Below are 21,540 nucleotides of genomic sequence, written 5' to 3' on the forward strand. Positions count from 1 at the left end.
ATCACCAAGCCCTTATTATATGAAATGTTAAAGGGACTTATCTAAAAAAAAGAAGATAAAGAAACATGAACAGTGAAAGGACAACAAACTCACAGTTATTAACAACCACACCTAAAACGAAAGCAAACTAAAAGGACAGCTAGAGCAGGAGTGGAAACATAGAAATGAAGATCTCAAGGAGGGTTAGCAACAGGGGAATGGGAGGGAGGAGATGGGGGGAGAAGGTACAGAAAACAGGTAGCATAGACAGTAGATAGAAAATAGATGGGGGGGCGAGAATAGTTTGGGAAATATAGAACCTAAAGGACTTGAGACACATGGACATAAACTAAAGGGGGGTAATGGTGGGGTTGGGGGGGCAGGGTGGAGGGGAATGGAGGGGGGAATAGAACAACTGTAACAGCATAATCAATTCAAATAAATAAATAAATTTAATTAAAAAAAATAAAAAAAATAACAAAAGACAAACTAAAATGAACACAAAAATTTGTAGAAAGGTTATGGAAAAGAAGTCTCAAGAAAGGAGACTTCTGGTCAAAATGGAGGCATAGGTAAACACACTTTGCCTCTTCACACAACCACAGAAAGAATTACTACTAGACCTCAAAACAAAAACACCCATAACCATCAGAAAATCGAGCTGTATGGAATTCCGATAACTAAGGATTCAAAGAAGCCACATTCATCCAGACAGGTAGGGAGGGCAGAGATGTGGAGATGGACGGAGAGGTGCAGAGACCTGGTGTGGTACAGAGGGTGGAGGCCGTGGATCAGGCAGTGCCACATTCACACGTGGTAGATAAAAATTGGGATGGAGTAAGTGGTGGTGGAAAAATGGAGGCAACTGCACTTAACAATAAAAAATTTGGGAGAGATATCCTGGGGGTGAGCAATCCCAGCTCCAGGCCGGACCATACAGCCCAGGTTTCCAGCACCAGGAAGATAAATCCCTGTAACTTCTGGCTATAAAAACCAATGGCTAGGGTGGTGGAAGAAACTGTCAGATTTTCAGAAGACTCTGTTAAAGGGTCAACATGGTCTTAAAATGTACGCAGGCCCCTCTGGGATTCTGGACCAGGGCAAGAGCTGGATGGGCACCAGTTGCACAAAGCAAGTGCCAGGCAAACCTCATGACACTGTTCCCTCTTCAAGCCCTCTCACCATACAAAACCACAAAGTGAAGGGGGTTGTCCCACCCTGGCGATTACCTGAGGCTCCACCCCACAGGTGCCTTTTCTCCAATAGGTCATACTACTAAGACAGGGAGTCAAAGCATCTCTACCTAACACACAGAAACAAACACATGTAGGCTGCCAAATTCAGGACACAAAGAAATATGGCCTAAATAAAGAACGGAAAAAAAAAAACAGAAAAAGTATTAAATGAAATGGAGATAACCAACCTATCAGATGCAGAGTTGAAAACACTGATGATCAGGATGGTCAAAGAACCCACTGAGTACAGCAACAACATGAAAAAGACCCAGGAAGAAGTGAAGGTTGCACTAAGAGAAATAAAGAAAACTCTACGGGGAACCATCAGTGGAGGAGATGAAGTCCAGATTCAAATAAACAATTTAGAACATAAGGAATAAATAAGCATTCAACTAAAATAGCAAAAAGAAAAAATAATTTTAAAAAATGAGGATAGTATAAGGAAGGACCCTCTGGGACATCTCCAAAAGGGCAAACATCTGAATCATAAGGATGCCAGGAAAAAAAGGGGAAGAACAAGAAATTGCAATTTATTTGAAGAAATAATGAAAGAAAATTTAAAGAAAGAATCTTAAAAGCAGCAAGAGAAAAGCAGAGAGTTACCTACAGAAAAGTTCCCATAAAGACCATCAGCTGATTTTTCAAAAGAAACTTTGCAGGCAAGAAGGGACTGGCAGGAAGTATTCGAAGTGCCCTGATTGGTGTGGCTAAGTTGATTGAGTGCTGGCCTTCGAACCAAAGGGTCATCAGTTCAATTCCCAGTCTAGGGCATATGCTTGGTTCCCCAGGCCAGGTTCCCCAGTAGAAGGTGCACAAGAGGCAACCACACATTGATGTTTTTCTCTTCCTTTCTTTCTCCCTCCCCTCCCCTCTCTAAAATAAATAAATAAAATCTTTTAAAAAAGAAGTATTCAAAGTGATGAAGAACAAGGACCTATGACCTAGATTACTCTATCCAGCAAAACAATTAATTTAGAATGAAAGGGGAGATAAAATACTTCACAGACAAGGTAAAACTGAAGGAGTTAATCACCACCAAGCCATTATTACATGAAATGTTAAAGGGACTTATTAAAGAAAAAGAAGATCAAAACTATTAATGGTGAAATGACAACAAATTTGCAGCTATCAAAAATTGAACGTAAAAAAACAAACTAAGCAAACAACCAGAACAGAAACAGAATCATAGACATGGAGATCATTTGGAGGGTTATCAACTAGGAGGAGGAAGGAAAAGAATAGGAGTAAAAGTGCAAAGATTAGGAAGAATAATTGGTATGCACAAAACAGACAGGAGACATCAAGAACAGTATAGAGGACTTCCACCAAGATGAAGGCGTAGGTGGAAACACTGCCTTCTCACACAACCAAGTTTAAAAACAACAAAGTTTTAGCAACAAAAAAGCAGCCAAACCATAGAAAATTGAAGTGTACTGCAGTTCAACAACAACGAAACATTCAGCCAGGCCGGTAAGAGGGCCAGAGCCAGCAGTGGAGCAGGGTAGGGTGGGAAAGATCCACTGGACTGACCCAGGCATGTGACCCAGGTGTGTAGGCAGCCAAGGACCGATCCCAGGTGTGGAGTAGCAACAGGTGAACCCACTGAGGGCGCAAAGTAGCAGGCTGATCCTGGTCGCACATTCACACACAGGTGAAGGAGTGAGCAGTGAGACAGATCTCGCAGGCCCCAGCGAGAAGCAGCAGAGGGGACTGCTATTGTCTCTCTCTGACAACCCAGCAACCTGGGTGGCCCCATCCTGGTGAACACCTAAGACTCCTCTCCTCATACATAACAGGTGCAAATAGACCAGAACATGGCTAAAGAAGAACTCAAAGCCCCACAGCCCATAACTCTAAGCGATGAAGAAATAGCCAAACTTCCAGATGCACAGTTCAAAACATGGGTGATCAGGATGCTCACAGAACTGGTTGATTTTAGCCACAAATTAGAGGAACATATGAAGGCTAAACTAATTGAAATGAAGGGAAATGCACAGGAAACCAATAGTGATGGAAAAGAAACTGGGACTCAAATCAAGGGAGTGGACCAGAAGGAAGAAAATAATGACCAAACAGAAAAGGATGAAGAAACAAGGATTCAAAAAAATGAGGAGAGGCTTAGGAACCTCCAGGACATCTTTAAACGTTCCAACATCCAAATTATAGGGGTACCAGAAGGGGAAGAGGAACAGCAACAAGTGGAAAACTTATTTGGACAAATAATAAAGGTGAACTTCCCCAATCTGGCAAAGGAAATAGACTTCCAGGAAATCCAGGAAGCTCAGAGAGTCCCAAAGAAGTTGGACCCAAGAAGAAACACACCAAGGCACATCATCATTATATTAGCCAAGATTCAAATGAAGGAGAGAATCCTAGAAGCAGCAAGAGATAAGGGGACAGTCACCTACAAAGGAGTTCCCATCAGACTGTCAGCTGATTTCTCAAAAGAGACCTTACAGGCAAGAAGGGGCTGGAAAGAAGTATTCCAAGTCATGAAATCCAAAGACCTATAACCAAGATTGCTCTATCCAGCAAAACTTTCATTTAGAATGGAAGGACAGATAAAGTGCTTCTCAGATAAGATCAAATTCAAGGAGTTCATCATCACCAAGCCCTTATTATATGAAATGTTAAAGGGACTTATCTAAGAAAAAGAAGATAAAAGAGTTGAACAGTGAAAGGACAGCAAACTCACAGTTATTAACAACCACACCTAAAACAAAAGTAAACTAAGAGGACAGCTAGATCAGGAGTGAACCATAGAAATGAAGGTCACCTGGAGGGTTAGCAACAGGGGAGTGGGAATAGGAGAAAGAGGGAGAAGGTACAGAAAATAAGTAGCATGGATGGTAGGTAGAAAATAGATAGGGGGGAGGGCAAGAAAAATATGAGAAATATAGAATCTAAAGAACTTGAGACACGTGGACCTAAACTAAAGTGGAGGAATGGTGGGGGAGGGGTGTGCAGGGTAGAGGGGAATGAAGGGGGGGAAATAGAACAAGTGTAATGGCATAATCAATAAAATATATATACCAAAAAAAAACAGTATAGAAAAAGGAGAAGCCAAAGAACTTATATGCATGGTCCATGGACGTGAACTAAGAGAAGGGGATTACTGGAGGTAATGGGAATACTGGGTAGAGTAGAGCAAAGGGGGACCACTGTAATAGCATAATCAATAAAATATATTAAACAATTAAAAATGCAAAAATCTTTTAAAATGGAAAATAAAAAAGAAATTTTATGTGTGGTCACATCGAATAAGATTGAATAAATATAATCAAGTAAATGAATATAAATAATAAAAGCTGATGCAGAATTAGAATTTAGTTCTCTCTTTTTCTGTTACAAGGATGGTTTTCCTGTTACAAGGATGGTTTTCCTGTATATACCAGGATGGATGCTCCTGGTATAAAACTGTGAAAAGTTTTCTACCTACAAAACAAATAATCTATGTTTTGTCAAAATAATATTGTGTTTTATGTTGCCTTATTGAGGTTCTTGATTACATAACAAAACTAAATCTTCTCAATTATAAAAGCTGAAGTTTGAGTCACAGTTTTATAACCTTCTGTATTTGTCTTTGAGATCTTTTATTATCACTTTGGTTAAGTGCATAGTTAAATATTATTTCACAGTAATCTATGACCTTTTCAGTCAAATGTCCAAACTTTTTGGTACATTCTAAATGAGTGTACCAAAAGGTACATTCATTTGAAGGTACATTCAATGAAAGTACATTCTTATTGACCCTAAGGATAACTTTGATGTGCTCTAGAGGGCCCCTGGAATACTTCAAAAGATTTGTTCTTGGATTGAGTGCAGGCCTGCGAACCAGAGTATTGCGGTTCGATTCCCAGTCAGGGCACATGCCCGGGTTGCAGGCCAGTTCCCAGCAGGGGACACACGAGAGGCAACCATACATTGATATTTCCCTCTCTCCCTCCCTTCTCCTCTTTCTAAAAATAAATGGATGGAATCTTTAAAAAACATTTTTAAATAAATAAATAAAGCTCAAAATAAAGATGAGATTCATTGTAGAGTAGGACTAGGGTCAGGTCAGGGTGAGGGTCACAATCAAGGTCAGGTTTATTGTCAGCCTCATAGTAAGTGCCACGGTCAGTATGATGGTCATAACCAAGGTCAGAGACAGTGTGTGCAACCAGTTCAGGATCATGTTGAGGATGAGAAATCTGTCAGTGTTGGTGTGAGCATCAGGATCAGAGTTAGGCTGAACATATGGATCACAGTCCTGGTCAGTGTTAGGGTGAGCTTCAGGGTCATATTCTGTGTAAGTGTCGGGGTCAGTTTTAAAGTCAGAGCCCTGGCTGGTGTAGCTCAGTGGATTGAGCGTGGGCCTGCAAATCAGAGGATCGCGGTTCGATTCCCATTCAGGACACATACCTGGGTTCCAGGCCAGTTCCCAGCAGGGGATGCACCAGAGGCAAACATACATTAAAGTCAGAGACAGGATGGAAGTTCAGGTGAGAGTCACAGGGACAGGGTGAGGGTTAAGGTTAGAGTCCAGATGATGATCAGAGTGAGATTAAAGTAGAAGGTCACCATCAGGATCATGGTAATTTGAGTGTGAAAACCAGGGTCAGAATGAGCATCAGGTAAAGGTCAGAATGAAGATGAGTTTTAGTATCACTTACAGTGTCAGGGACAGGGCCAAAAGATTTAGGGTTAAGATGGGTGTGAAAGTGAGGTTTAGTTTCAAAGTCATTTCTCAGGGCAGTGTTGGGTGAGGTCAAAGTCAGGGTCAGGGCTAGGGTTTGGGTGAAATAAGAGTCAAGTTAAAATGTTAGCATCATGGTGAGGTCTGGATCAGAGTGAGAATTAGCATCAAGATATGCTGTATGTCAAGGTGAGGTCATGATAAATATCAGAGTCACATTGAGTGTCAACATTGGAGTAATGATCAAGGCCAGTGTGAGGAACAGATCTAGGTTAGCATGACAGGACAATCAAAATTGGTGACAAGGTTACATCAGTGTCAGAGTTAGAGTGAGCTTAAGGGTACGAATCATGCTCAGTGTCATGAAACTTGTATAATTTTGTTAACCAATGTCACCCCAATAAATTCAATAAAAAGGAAAAATGTAAACCAGGATGAGAATGAGAATTAGAATTAGAATCAATGTGAAGATTAGCTTCAGGGTCAGAGTTGTGGTGATGGTCATTTTAAAGGTCAGAATCTGGATCATAGTGAGAGTATGAAAGAGTGTGAGGGTCCGAGTGAGTGTCAAGTAAAGGTTAGGGTAAGGAGGAGAGTCTAAATCAGAATCAGGGCCAGGACATGGTAAGAACCATGGTCTGATTCAGAGTATGATTTCAGGTTCAGTCAGGAGAAAGGTTGGCATCTGGTACATTTAAGGATGAAGACCAAAGTCAGGTTTGGAGTGAAAGGTTCATATGAATTATTGGGTCTTGATGAATATAAGGGTCATGCTCAAAGTCATGTTGAGTCATTGTGCGGATCAGAATGGGGGTCAGTGTCAGACCCAGGATGAAAAGTCAAGAGTGTGGCAAATTTGTATGGTCGTGCTCAGGATGAGGGCCAGGGTCAATTTCAGGATCAGGGTCAAAGTCAGGGTCAGGGTCAGGGTCAGGATCAGGAGTGGGTGTCAACCTGAGCCAGGGTAAGGGGGGGATGGTTTCAGAGTCAGGCTGAGAGTCTGGTTCAAGTCCAGCATAGGTTTCAAGGAAACTTCAGGGACATAGTGAAGGTATGTGTGAGAGTTATTGCAGAGTCACAGTCAGGGTCAGGTAAATGTCAAGTTTGTGGTCATCATGACAGTTTTGATAAGGCTGAGATTCAGGCCAGGATAAAGATTAAGTTCAGTGCTGGTGTAGGGTTAGCTCCAATTGTAGGATCAGGGTAAAAATGAAACTGAAGGCAAAGATGAGCATGAGGGTCAGGGTCAAGTACAGAATCAGGGTCAGGGTGAGAATTAGATAGAGTGTCTAAATGAGAATCAGAATCACAGTCATGGTGATTGTCATGACCAGAAAGACACGAGTTAAGAGTGAGCATTAGCCCTGGCTGGTGTGGCTCAGTGGATTGAATGCTGACCTGGGAACCAAAGAGTCACCAGTTCAATTTCCAGTCTAGTGTCAGAGACACCGGCCCACAGTGTCCACGGTGTTATGGATGAGACAAAATAAATTCAAATGGACTACTGAGTCCTGTGGAGGAAAAGGGATGGCATGGCTACTCTCTCAAGGGGAGAGTACATCGGAGCAGCCTGGCCACTCAGAGCATCCTGACCCTTGCCTTGACAAGCTTTTATTAGTTTTCTAATAACATACATTGAAGAAGGTTTTTATTCATTATACTTAGATTTGCTTTAGGTGATTACTTTTTACAGATAGCAACAGAAGGGATGTTACTGATTACTTCTTACAGATTACCAAGGAAAAAATGTTGCAAATGCAAGGGAACGATAAGAGTAACAGGTCTGGTTACACTTCATTCCTTGGGAGAATTAGCACAGACTTCAGGAAGTTACTTTAAAAATATGCAGCAAGTACTCACCGCCTGAACTCAGAGTGAGGGAGTTTTAGCAGGAGCAAGTCACAAAGCAGCCGAGGTATAATGCAGGCCTGATTCCCCATGGGAGAACTTCATGGGCGTGGTCCTGCATACTGACTTGCTCCCCACTGGTTTTCCACATGGGGGCTGAGCTATATTTCCAGACCTCGCAAAGCGGTGCCCTATAGTCTAGAGCACATGCCTGGGTTGCAGGCCAGGTCCCCAGCGGGGGATGTACAAGAGGCAACCACACATTGATGTTTCTTTCCCTTTCTTTCCCCCTCCCTTCCTTTCTCTGAAAAAATTAAAAATAAGCAAAATCTTTAAGAAAAACAAAAGAGTGAATGTCACAGTGAGGTTCAGGCATAGAGCAGAAGGAGCACCAAAAGTAGCACCAGAATGGGTGTGAATCAAGATTAGAGTGCATATATACCTCAGGGTCAGAGTCATGGTCATGATCAGTGTCTAGGTAAAACTTAGGATCAGAGTCAGGATCATGGTGAGAGTGCCAGTGTGACCATTGACTAAGGGTCAGGTGACTAGAGTTCAGTGTCAGTGTGAAAGCCAGGACATGATGAGGGTCAGGGTGGGATTAGCATCAGAGTGGCATGATGGTCATACTGAAGTCATAGTCAGGGTCTGCATCAGGTTGAATGTCATGTTAGTGTAATAGCCAAGGTCATTTTGAGGGTCCAGGTCAAGGTAAGTATGGGGAAGTAGTTCAAGGTCAGGGTGAGGTTAAGAAATCAGTGTCAGGATTATCATCAAGGGAAAAGTCAGGGTGAGGGTCAGAGTCAGCATCCTTGTTTCAGGGTCAAGGTGAGATTCGGTCGTGTACAATGTGAAGTTAAGGGTTAGAATCTAAGTCAGACACAGGGTAAGGCATGAGGGCCAAAGTCAGGTTAGGGTCAGAGTGCTTATGTGTATCAGGCTCAGAGTCAACTTCAGAGTCCGTGTTTTGTCAGGGTTAGTATCAGGGTCAGGTTGAAGATCAGATTCAGTTTAAATTTTGAGGTGTGGGGAGTTCAGAATCAGAGTCAGAGTCATATCAGAGATCAGTTTGAGGGTGAGTCAGGGTGATTATTAGTGTCAGAGACATGGTCAGTATCAGCATCAGACTGAGTGTCTGAGAGAAGGCAAGTGTCAGAACTGGGTGGGGTTGAAGCTCAGACCAAGGTCAAGAGGATGAAGATAGGTTCAAGGACAGAATGAGAATAGATTCAGAGTCCAGTTCAGGGTCAGGATCAGGTTGGTCAGGTTCAGCACGCAGTTCAGAGTAATAATCAGCTTAACGGTCAGTGTAAGGGTGAGTGTGAAGGTCTAGATCAGAGTAAAGTTGAATATCAGTTTTGGTTTAGATTCAGTCTGCAGTTCCAATAAGGGTCAGGGTATGGGTCAGGTGTATAATGAAGTTGAAGGTAAGGGTCTGAGGCAGGTCAGGGTATGGATGAGAGTCAGTACAAATGTCAGATTCTCAGTGACAAAGGTCAGATTGAGGATGAGTGTCATGGTCTTGGTTAGAGCCAGAAAGAGGGGTATAGGGGTATAGCGGGGTTCAGAGTATGTGTCATATTCACAACCAGGGTCACAGGACAGGCAGATTCAGGGTAAAGGTAAGGATTGGGTTGAGGGGCAGGGGCAGTGTCAGGATGAAGGTCATTGTCAGGACAGCTTGAGAGGTAAGGTCAGGATCAGAGTCCCAGTGGTAGCAGTGTCAGGATCAGCTTCAGGGTCAAAGTCAGAGTGTTGGTCAGTGTCAGGCTGATGATCACAGTGAAGCTAAGGATCAGTTTCAGAATCAGAGTCAGTCTGTACTTAGGGCCTCAGGACTTATCGGGGTCAATAAGTGGGTGAAGATAACGGTCATGGTTAGGGTCAGGGACATGCTCAAAGTTACTCAGTGTCACAGTTAGTGTAGGGTCATAGTGAGGGTCAACTTCAGGGTTAGGGTCAGGATAAAAATTCAGGTTGAGGTTCAAAGTCAAGGTAAAAGTTTGGGTCAGGTAAAGTTCTCAGTCTTCAGCATCAGGATCAGTGTCAGGGTGAAAATGAGAGACAATGTCAGTGTGAAGCTCACACTTACCCCATTGGGAGGGAAAGGGTATCTATATCATGCTCAGGATAAAAGTCAAGTGGGATGGGGTGAGGGTCAGGGTGAAGTCAAAGGTGAGGTTTAAATTCAGAGTCAGCTCTAAGGTCAGGGTCAATATTAGAATGAGGATAAGGGCAAGGTTATGGCTATATTTCACCTTCTGTTTACAATCTTATTTCAAGTATTAATTCAGGTATGTTGACAGGTACTGCTGTCAAAGTAAAGGAAACATTATGCTTCCTGCTAACTCTGGTTAATTTTTCTGGAGAAACAATAATGGATTTGGGGTACTCACTGGTCTGGTCATTTAATTTTATTATTATGAGCCATCAGATGCTGATGGTTCATAATATATCTCTGAAAAATCAAAATATTCCAAATTTTACTTCTTTGTAGATTCAAGACCAGATGCTTGGGTAATCAGCACGTGAAAACATGTAGTGAAGTTTAACAGGTTTCTGTCCTTAAAGTTTGTTTTGGAATTTTTCAATTTCATACAGCTTATGAAATAGTTAGAATGAAATTTAGATGTTGAACTTCCCACTTACTACAACATACCTGGTAATTAGTCATCTTCCTTTGTCTGAGCATTTACGAAATTATCAGCCTGCAGCTCCAGAGGCTGGATAGTTCCACATTTTGGGGATGTTTATCTTCATCAATTGAGCCAAAGCGGCTTCTGGGCTTTTCAGCTGCACCTTATACAGCATTGGAGCAAATCTAATGCTTTTTAAACAGGGTTCCTTGATCTCTCTACTTCACCCCTACACAGTACTCAGGTCTTTTTGCAAAGGTGATGCTATTGACTACTGTCCCACCCCAACAGTCCAGGGGCCCATTAATGGGCTAAGATTTTTTTCTGGGGTGTGCAGTGGGAAGGCCCTGGCCTCCACATAAGCCACCAATCGCACTTCAGAGGTGTTGGCGTCCTGTTTCCCTGGGAGGTCGCAATTGTCTTGCTGGGTCTGTGGCCACCTCACACTGGTTAGGGGCACTGAGCTAGTTCCCTTTGGATCTTGAGCCAGACTACAGAGACCCCAAAACCAAAAGGCAGAGGTGGGAGTGCACGGATACGAAATGAAAGCTTGCTGGAAGTTGGGATAAGAAAACAAGCCCTCTCAGCTTCATACCTTTCCCGATGAAGAGGCAAAATAGCAAATGGCCCAAAGAGAGCTGAATTCGCTCCCTGGATGCTTGCCGGCCTCTTAGGCCTGCCCCTCCTGCCCGCCACCTTGAGCCCTCCCCCCTCCCAGCCCTACCACACTTGGAGGCTTTACTTAGAGATAGTACAGTCAGTGGGTCCCTGGTTCTAACAACTTCATTTTGTTTTGTTTAAGCTCGTGAGCTTGGTTCCACCCCAGAACCCTAAAATAAGGAAGCTTAAGGTCTGGAGGTCAAAGAGAAAGCAGGTCTAGCCTGGGGAATGACAAAGGATGAGTCTGCGAAGAGGTGGGACAGGGGAAAATCTGCCTCCAATCCTGGCATCTGGGACTAAGGAGTGATGGAGACAAAGGTGTTCTCCCCTGAAAAACAGTGCAGGAGATTGGAAAATTGAGGTGAGCGGACTCTTGCTTGATTTCATCCAGCACTGAATGAACAAGCCTGGGAGACCTCCAATTACTGTCTTCTAGACAAGCACATTACTGGACCACAATTACTGGAGAACTTCTGTCTCCCTCTTTTTTCAATGACCCCTGACCCCAGCACTTTCTCTTTAGTGCCTGTCTCCCTGGCCCCTCTTTTAGGCTATTTTGGTACTTCCCAGTAGCTACTTTATTAAATCTCCAAGATCATATCTAGGAAGCAGAACTGAAGGAAAGTCACCAACTGCTTCCACAAGTCAAGGACAGACAACGAAAGGAAAGCCACGAAGACAGCCAAACCAGTGTTGGTCTTTATTGAGGCGTCAAGGTAGAGTAACACCAAGAAGGAGCAGAGCCTGAGGACTTGAAGCATACAGATGCAGGAATTAAGGGTTTCTTGGAAATGCAGGCCTCAGCCTCCAGGCTAGGAGAAAAGCACTGGATGATGCAGGTGCTCACAAGGACTTCAGGAATGCCCTATATTTGTCCAGGAAAGGGACAGACAGGGTCTTCAGCTCTTGCCGGAGTTCCTCCAGAGCCCTGTCCTGCTCTTCCTGCTCTCCTGTCACCTGCTGCCTGTAATAGTTGATGTACAAGTTTACCCAGTCATCCACCATAGTCACCATGGCTTCTTCAGAGACAAGAGGTTCACTGAAGACCTGGGGGAGGGGGAGAGGGAGGGAGAGAAGGAGGTTAGCGATGTGAGTCAGGAGTAACCCACAGACTCTGCCATCCTCTTTTCTCTGATTGGTATTTCCTGTCTCTAGTTGTTTCTATTAACTCTCCCAGCTCCAAATTATTCTCTCTTCTCTGCCCTCACCCACCCTTCAACACACTAGTCCTGTCTTTTGAAACAGATTACTTGGACTTACCTGCTGATTTAGCAAAGCATTAAATTCCTTTATTCCTGTGGAAATGAGATCTTTATTAGCCTGAAGAAGAGCCATCTGCCTGTTTAGAGAAAGAAAAATTTAAGTATCCTTTTCCCTCATTTCTGGGTATTTCCCGCAATTCCCTAGCTCCACTTAAAAATTCCTGGTACCCTGCAAGGTCAGCTCCCCCCCACCCCCACCCCGATACCTTTCAAATCCTACCCTGCTCTGAAATCATGTTTCTTCCAGGTTTGCTCACCTTTAGGTCCAGCAGTGCTATTATGCCTCACCCACACTTTTCAGGGTATGTATGTTTCTCTGTGCTAACCTAGATGTAAGCAAGGAGTTAAGTGTCAGTCTAAGAGGAAAACGCCCTGCATCTAGGTCCTGAGGAGGAGTGATAGTCAGCCTGGGGAGTGGAAGGAGGGAGAGGCTCCCCTGAAGTGAGAAAGATAGCAAGGCCACAAAAACAGATAAGTGGAGAGGCCCAGGAAGCCAAACCAGGGCCAGATCCTTGCCCTCTGCCCCACACCACAGTATCCAGGTTCCAAATGCTCACAAAACTAAGATTAACTGAGTTGACCAGTTCATAGATGATATCTTATTAGCAGCTTACATTATTTTTACCACTGATGCCAGGTACTGTTTCAAGGATCTGTTAAGGTATTTATTCGTGTAAAAAGTCCTATTAGGCAGCTACTGGTTATTCACAATTTGCAGATGAGCTGTCTGTAAGATATGGGGACTGAACTCTATCTACCACGCTGTGTTCTGCAAGAATGGAGATGGAGATGTCTCGTTCTCTAACATATCACTAGGTACTCAACAAAGTAGAAATACTCTTTTTCTTCCTTTAAATATTTTCCTAATGTTTTCTAGTTTTAGATTTTCTTCAAATTTCAAAACGTCACCCTAATTGAGATGAGTGAAACATAACAAAAAATGTACTCTGAAAAAGGGGATTGTTTTTGTTCCCTTCCTCTACAAAGTAACCAGCATTAAAGATGTGTGCATTTCCTGTTACATCTTTCTGCATTCAAAATCCAACATTCAAACTTCACAGCACCTTTACACTCATAGATATTTACTGATTTTTTTCATTTATAGCATTTTCTTAACATATAACAAAATTGAGCACTTTTTGGTGTATAATTTGTGAATTTTAATACATAGATTCATGTAACCACTACCACAATCAGGATACAGAACACTTCCATCACCCCAAAAAACTCCTTCCTGCTACCGCTTTGTAGTCACCTCCAGCCCCCTCACTAAACCTTACCAAGCACTGACCTGTTCCCCATCACAACAGTTCCTCGTTTGGGAGGATATCCTATAATGGAATCATATAGCACATAACCTTTAGGACTGGCTTCTTTCACTCAGAACGACACCTTTAAGATTTATCCACGTTGTTGCAAGTAGCAGTGGGCATTCCATCTCACTGCTGAGCGTGCATCCCGTGGACACACTCCTGTTTATCATTCACCCACTGACGGACAACCGGATTGATCACAGTTTGGGGCAAGCATGGTAGAATTGCTATAAATATTTGTGTGCAGATTTTTGTGTGAATATGTTTTCATTGATCTAGGGTAGAAACTATTTGCTGCCACTAGAAGAAATAATTGCAATGCAACCTGACAAAGCTTTTTAAAGGAATAATTTGACAATACTTGTTCAAATTAAAATACACATGCCTTTTAACCCAATGATGCTGCTTTGGCCTCTATTTTTTTTAAATATTTTATTTATTTATTTTCAGAGAGAGAGGAAGGGAAGGAGAGAAATATCAATGTGTGGTTGCCTCTCATGTGTCCCCCACTGGGAACTGGCCTGCAACCCAGGCATGTGCCCTGACTGGGAATCAAACTGCGATCCTTTGCTTCACAGGCCCGCGCTCAATCCACTGAGCTACACCAGCCAGCTGGCCTCTATTTTTTTTAAATGTTGAAAAAAAGTAAAAATAAAGAATGCTCATAATCAATGCACAAAAAGCTCTGTACAAGGAATTTACCATGCCAGTCTATAATAATGAAAAGGCAGAATCAACCTGAAGGTCCATTAATATGGGAGTCTAAAGAAATTTTGGCACATTTATACTAAGGCATGACATGCATCTATTAAAATAAATAAGCCCTGATTGATGTTGCTCAGTTTGTGGAGCACCGTCCTGCAAAGCAAAAGGTCACGGCGCACACCTGGGTTGCAGGTTCAGTCCCCTGTCAGGGCATGTAAAAAAATCAACCAATTGGTATTACTCACATCGATGTGTCTTTCCCTCTTTCTCTCTCTCTTCCCATCTCCCTTAAAAAAAAAAAAAGCCCTGGCAGGCATGTGGTGTGGCTCAGTGGATTGAGCATTGGCCTATGAACCAGAAGTTCACCAGTTCAATTCCCAGTCAGGGCACATGCCTCAGTTGTGGGCTGGATGCCCAGCTGGGGGTGTGCAAGAGGCAACCACACACTGATGTTTCTCTCCCTCTCTTTCTCCGTCCCTTCCTGTGTCTCTAAAAATAAATACATAAAGTCTTTTTAAAAAATAAATTTACAAAATTAAATTCGCCCTGGCTGGTGTGGCTCAGTGGATTAAGCACTGGCCTGTCAACCAAAGTGTCGCCAGTTAGATTCCCAGTCAGGGCACATGCCTGGGTTGCAAGCTAGGTCCCCAGTAGGGGGCGCATGAGAGGCAACCACACATTGATGTTTCTCTTCCTCTTTCTCCCTCCCTTCCCCTATGTCTAAAAATAAACAAAATATTTTTTAATTAAAATTTTTTAATTTAAAAATAATAAAATAGAGTAGATACATTGGTACTGATATGAAAATATCTCTAAGACAATGAATGTTAAATGAACTACAGTTAGAGCAGGCTATCCCAGGCAGCAAGTATGGGGGTATAAGAATGGAAATTAAGTATAAAACTCTCTTTCTTGCTCTCTCTGTGTAGAAAGGCAAACTATTTACTTCTCAGGATTGACTGGCATTTGTTGGAAGATAAATGTCAAGGGAGAATTTGACCTTATCTCTTTGTATTATTATCTGAATTATCTTATAGCACAAATATATTATATTATTTTTTGTAATTCCTAAAAAAATTTTTTTAATTCCTAAAAAAAATTAAAAGAAGAGGAAAAATAGTATAGTTCTAAAATCATTAGCCTCAGATGTAAACCCTGCCTCTGGTAACCACGAGAGCAGCAGTTGCTCACTAAATATTTGCTGAATGAATAAATGAATGGATGCTTTTGCCATTTTTAGTTTTGTAAATCTGAACTGACTTCACATATAGAAGCCTCAGTTAAGTCTGTAAAGGATGAATAAAACAAAACCTACCTTACAAAGGCTAGAGAATAAATTTCTTCAGTCCAGAAAGAGTATTTCGTACCCACCTTGTGCAGATACTGGTACAAGGCCCTGGGAATATATCAGTTTGAAAGACAACATTCCTGCCCTCCTGGAGCTTCTGTTCTCACTGGGGAAGTAAGAGGGTGAATGATGAGCCACAAAGTCTGAGAGGTAGGCAGGGCGCATATACAGAGCTTTGTGGGCCGTAATAATGAAAAGTTTGTGTTTTATTTTCAAGTGTGAAGAAAAGCCATTGACGCTATTATCAGTAAGACAAGAAATAACAAGTGTTGGAGCAGATGTACAGAAAAAAGAACTCTAATGCACTGCTAGTGGGAATGTGAACAGGTACAGCCACTGTAGAAAACAGTGTGGAGATTCCTCAGAAAACTAGGAATAGAGCTAGTCTTCCTTATGACTCAGGAATCTCTCTTCTGGGTATTTACCCCCCAAAATTTAAAACATGTATCCGTACAAATATATGTATCCTTATGTTCATTACAGAGTTATTCACAGTAGCCAGACATGGAAACAACCAAAGTGTCCTTTGATGGATGACTGTATAAGAAGATACGGTACATATAAACAGTGGAATACTACTCAGCTATAAGAAAGGGTGAAATACGGCCATCTGTGACAACATGGGTGGATCCTGAGAGTGTCTTGCTAAGTGACATAAGTCAGACAGAAAAGGAGAAGAACCAAATGACTTTGATTCACAGAGATGTGATCAGCTTCCTGGGGAGGAGGAGGAAGGGGCTGTAGGAGGAGGCAATGGTAAACAGTCTAGGATGGGACTGGCAGAGAAGCTGGACGCCTCCAGAGTGCATGGAAGTATAGGTTAAAAGGTTTGACATAGAGAAGGGCTCTTGGTCTCCCGGACTGGCCGTCTCTGGCTCTTGGGCTTGCTCACTGGCTCTTTCTTCCTCGAGGATGCCTACGTGACCGTGCTGCAGCCGCCTGTGTTTCCCAACGATGGTATTTTGGATGGGAAGGAACTCCTAGCACAGCCCAGGGTCAGGCTGGCCTGGCACAGGGAGGCAGAGTTAGTCTCCTTCGGGTGTTCTAGAGGGGATGAGCTCTGAGACAGAAGCCGCCATTCTTCCAAAATTGTGTGGCTTTTGTGTCTTATGTTGTTTTCATTTGTAAACTAACCCTATAGAAATAAGATAATTAAAACTAACAAGTTATGCTAAGAGAACTCAGTTAAGAGTTTAGCCTTAATTGATAGGCTTAAGTGATTAAAGCTGTAACTGAGGAGAGTTTAGCTTTCATTGATAGTCTTACGAGACTAATGCCTGTGGGAAGCTGTTATTCTAAAATTGTGGGGCTTTTGAATAAAGAATTGTTTCCTTTACGACCAAACCTTTGCCTTTGGAATTTTGCCTAGAGGATGGTGGCAGGCAGCGGGATCCAAACTGCTGTTCAGTAACAATTTCACTCTTGTGGGATATAAAACAGAAAATAACTAAAGAACAAACAAAATAAACAAACTCATAGACACAGATAACAGCGTGGTGGTTACCAGAGGGGAAGAGGGATGCAGGGGGGATCAGGAGGGAAAAGGTGTCACCAAATACGTGGTGACAGAAGAAAATGAGTCTTTGGTGGTGAGCGCACATGCAACACACAGATGACATGTTATAGAATTGTACACTTGAAACTCATGTAAGGTTATTAACTGAGATCATTCCAATACATGTAATTAAAGAAAAACCACTGAAGGATTTGGAGGAGAATACTGCAAACTTCTTCCTTAAAAGTAGTAAGTAGCCCCTGAAAGGTTTGAAGCGGGGGGATTTTAAGCTGTGTGAAGAGTGGGCTGTAATAAGTGTTGACCATGTGGGGGTTCAGAACAAGTCACCCCAAGGTGTGCCTCCGTGGTATGCAGTTTGTTTTAATCTGGAGGCAACCAAAACACTGTGGGCTCAAGAGGAACTTCTGCTCCAATTTCACTACCGAGTAGGGGTCCTGCACATAATAAGAGGTTATCAGAGATAACATTTTTAACCCATCTGTAGGGCCAGGGACTTCTGATTACTAAACATCTGTCCTCATGATCCTTCAGTAATCGTCTGGGGCCCTTACCTAATCCTTACTCAGAGGGTCACAGTACTACATAGTGGATGAAGAGGGGTGCGGTAATAAATCATAAATTCCTAACTGCGCAGGTCACGGTGGGGAAAGAACCACAGAAGTTCTTTAGTGAAAATTTAGGCAAGCCCTGCCCATTGTCACTGTGCATCTAGGTTAACGCACCTTGGACATGCTAGATAACCTTGTGAGGTTACTTTCCACCACTGGACTTGTCAGTGTTATTACAGAGCCCCTTTATTTTTTGTCCACAATAGCATGTACTATGTGCCAAACATAGTTTAAGAACTTCTCACTCATATGGACGAAAAAGGGGTTCTACTGAAAGTAACCTCACAGGGTGATCTGCTCATAAATTTCTTAACTGGGCAGGTCATGGTGGGTGGTGACACTCCAGGTATTTAAACTGGTATATTTTTGCCTTAAGCAAGCCCTGTCCATTTTTTTCTGTGCATTTAGGTTAACACGCCTTTGAAATGACTCCTTTGTCGTGTACTTCAACTCCTGCCTTGCTTTCTCCCACCTTCATGTAATTTTCCTATGTTCTTTCCTTTTCTTTTAAATTTTGAGAGTATGTTTATTAGATCTGGGGACAGTGAGGCAAGGAAGGGCTTCAGACAGAAGAAGCAACAGGAGGGAAGAGAGCTCAGGTGGGGTCGCTTTGGCTCCTAGCAATGTTGTGGGAAAGCAGCGAAGCCAAGATGGGGCTGCTGTCAGCTCACCGCACAGTCAGAGCAAAGGTGACCTTGGAGACAGCTTCGGATTAGCCTGGGATGAGAAGACGCCACTGCCCATTGCTCTCCTTGTTGCAAGTCTCATGGAAATCCTTAGAGTCTAGAAGAAAATTTACTCAAAAAAGAGATTTGAGCCCAGGCTGGCGTTGGCTCAGTGGATTAAGCACCAGCCTGCGGACCAAAGGGTCACCAGTTTGATTCCCAATCAGGGCACGAGCCTGGGTTTTGGACCAGGTCCCAGGTTGGGGATATGCTAGAGGCAAATGTTGTGGTAGAATGAGCAGCCAGAGTGGAAATAAAGGCAGGGCCTCACCACTGCAAACTAACCAGAACTGAATACAGGAGACTAAAAGCAAAATCTCACCCATTGACCCAACAATGCTGAGCCTGGTCTGATAAGGTTGCCAGGCATTCCAAGCAACACAAGTAGACTATGATCGTGCAGGGGGTAGCCCTTGAAAGTCTGTATGTGTCATCTCCACTAGCGGGAAAAAGGAAATCCTTGAGACTGTGTATTCATCCCAAGGCTTAGAAGGGAGAACGGGGACTATAGGGCCCAAAGAAAAGCCCACAAAACAACTTTGATCAACTGCCTGTCTCCTGTCATGTATACAAAATGAATAGAGTCTGGAGCAAGCTAAGGATTCAGGATAATAGACCCACATACCTATGTTCGGGCAGTCATGTCCCCCAGGCAGCTGGCACTGCCTTTACTTTTCAATACGTAACTTCTTCACCCCCACTCACCACTATGTAAGTCTTCAGAACAAAGGACTCACTCTCCTGCCCCTCTTGGGTCTTTTTTGCCACATGGGGGCCTCTGGGCCAGCTGGCTTCTGGCCACCAGGACCCTGGCCACCCCTCTTTTGGCCACCCAGCTTCTAGCCACCTGGCCTCTGGCCACCCTTGCATTTGCTTTCCCATTAGAACTTAGCACTAATAAACCTTGCTTGATGCCAGCAGGCTCACAGATCTGTAATTCTTTTCTGCATTGGTGAGAAGAAACAAGTTTCTCCCCTAATGCAACCACTCACACATCAATGTTTCTCTCCCTCTCTTTCTCCCTCCCTTCCCATCTCTAAAGACAAATAAAATCTTTCAAAAAAAAGATTTGAGTGGACATACCCCAAGGAGAGTGTGTGCCCTATGTTCCCTCCTTAATTCCAAATGTATAAGATAAGCTGCAAACTGCCATTCTGAGAAGCATTTTTCTCTGTCTGTTGATATCTTGCTTCTAGGAGTATCCTCTGTATGGCTCAGACAAATTCTTATAAAAATTCTCTACAGGTTTGGATGTTCTTATGTAGACACTCATTTAATCCTCATCCCAACCCTATGTGGTAGGTACTAGTATGATTCCTACTTTGCAGATAATGAAACTGAAGGACGGAGAGGTAAAAAACTTGCCCAAGATCTCAAAGATATGAAGTGACAGACCCTGAATTCAAACTGAGGCCCCCTCATGGGATTCATTCACAGAGGCTGGCCTCAGTTTTATATACTCACAGAAGCTAACATTTAAAATATTACATATTTGTAACCCAACAAGCAACTCAAATTTTAAAAAAAGAGAGAGAAATGAAGTCCCCTGGGTCTATCTCAGAGAGGCTCTATATAGCTCTGAGATAAGTTGAGGGGATAGAAGGGCATTTTAGGCTGAGGTCACAGAGGAAGGTGATAGTTGGAAGAATCAGAAGTTTTAAGCAGGAAGTCAAACTGGGAGGGAGTGGTTGTCCAAGAACGCCAGTATGGGAGAGGAACAAACTTTCCTGTACCCTCAAGGTTCTCCTGGCTGGTCTAATCATCAAATAGTCAGGAGACAGATTAGCAGGCGAAAATAACCAAATTTTTTTATATATATGGAAACCCAATCTACATGAGAGGTTCGGAAATAGAAAAGGGGGAGGTTCAGAAATACAGGCGAGGTTCAGAAATAGAAAAGGGGGATCTAGGTATATAAGACATTTTGAACTAGGGATGGCTAAGTTGTCTTGGGGGTTTCAAAGGGTCGTTGTCAGATAAGAAGAACAAATGTTTGTTAAGTAAAAGCCTTCCCTGTCATATAGGTAGGTCAAAAAATTATTGCTGATAGTCTTTTCATTATGGGCAAGGCCCCTAATTCAAGTTCTTCTAGGTAGTTAAGGAAGGGGCAGAAGTTTCTCTTGAGCCTGTAGCTGAAATTCCTTTAGCTCAAAAAAATCCACATATCACTGAAGCACTCTCTGGTTGACTCTCTCTGAACCCCCACACCAGGTTAAGGAAACGGGGTATTTTTTTCTGATAATAAGAGGGTGCTTTTGGCACATTTCTACATTGGAGTCAGTACATTGCACTGAACAGTAAAGAGGAAGGGAGTAAGAGGACCAGAAAGAAAGGTGAGCTGCAGGGGAGAGAAACAGTCTTAAGACTCCAACAGCACACACACAAGATCGTTTTGCCTATCTCTCTTGTTTTCTGACACTATTCACTGCAATTCCTTCATTTTCTCACTCCTCGGATGTCCTTAGGGTCCTTTCAGAAACAATCCTCTTCCAGTCTTGGGGACAGCTGAAGGGCAGAGAATTTCTAGTAGTTTTGCAGAGCCACCTAGAAGAAAAACCAAAAACACAAAGGGAAGTTTAACAGGGCCTCCTCAGGGAGCATATGGCCCAAATTCTTATCATACATTCATTCATTTTACAAGTATTTTTTCAGCACCTACTATGTGTTAGTTGCGTGGGACAAAGTAAAAGTAAAATGTAGCTACGGGCCTCACAACAAAGAAGGCACCCGGAGCTCAGAGGGAGACACTAACTTGCAAGTTACATAACTGAAAGTTCTGTGACCACTGGAATGCCAAGTTTCCCAAGAGACGCTCTCTTTGATTCGCCCCAAAACTGGAAGTCGCAGGACCCAGAAATGCAGGTACTTCCAGAACCTGCATTTTTGGGACTGTCAGCTGCCTAGACAGTTCCCATTGCTCCCGCGGCCCCGCTACAAAATGCCAGAAAGAACAAGGGCCGAGGCCAACCCCGGAGCGTTGGCGGGTCAGTGAGGTCATAAAGCAATAGTTTAGTTCCCGGGCTTGCC

The 21,540-nt window shown here is 43.0% G+C and overlaps 1 protein-coding gene across 4 annotated transcripts; it reads right to left on the minus strand.

Moving 5' to 3' along the window:
• Positions 1-11,713: 11,713 nt before the first annotated feature.
• AHSP (alpha hemoglobin stabilizing protein) lies at positions 11,714-21,540 on the minus strand. 4 transcript variants are annotated; one of them, XM_053671522.1, is made up of 6 exons: positions 21,482-21,540; positions 20,895-21,057; positions 15,688-15,770; positions 12,556-12,624; positions 12,297-12,375; positions 11,714-12,083 (listed from the first exon to the last, which is right to left on the minus strand). In XM_053671522.1, the coding sequence occupies exons 5-6, from the start codon at positions 12,369-12,371 to the stop codon at positions 11,880-11,882; spliced, it is 279 nt and encodes a 92-aa protein (XP_053527497.1). In that variant the 5' UTR covers positions 12,372-12,375; positions 12,556-12,624; positions 15,688-15,770; positions 20,895-21,057; positions 21,482-21,540; the 3' UTR covers positions 11,714-11,879. The 4 variants fall into 4 exon arrangements, with proteins under 4 accessions (XP_053527497.1, XP_036986349.1, XP_036986351.1 ...); XM_037130454.2 differs by lacking the exon at positions 21,482-21,540 and adding an exon at positions 21,266-21,449; XM_037130456.2 differs by lacking the exons at positions 12,556-12,624; positions 21,482-21,540 and adding an exon at positions 21,266-21,451.

Source organism: Artibeus jamaicensis, unplaced genomic scaffold, assembly GCF_021234435.1.
Source record: "Artibeus jamaicensis isolate MK-2021 breed Jamaican fruit bat unplaced genomic scaffold, CSHL_Jam_final contig_700, whole genome shotgun sequence".
Lineage (NCBI taxonomy): Eukaryota > Metazoa > Chordata > Mammalia > Chiroptera > Phyllostomidae > Artibeus > Artibeus jamaicensis.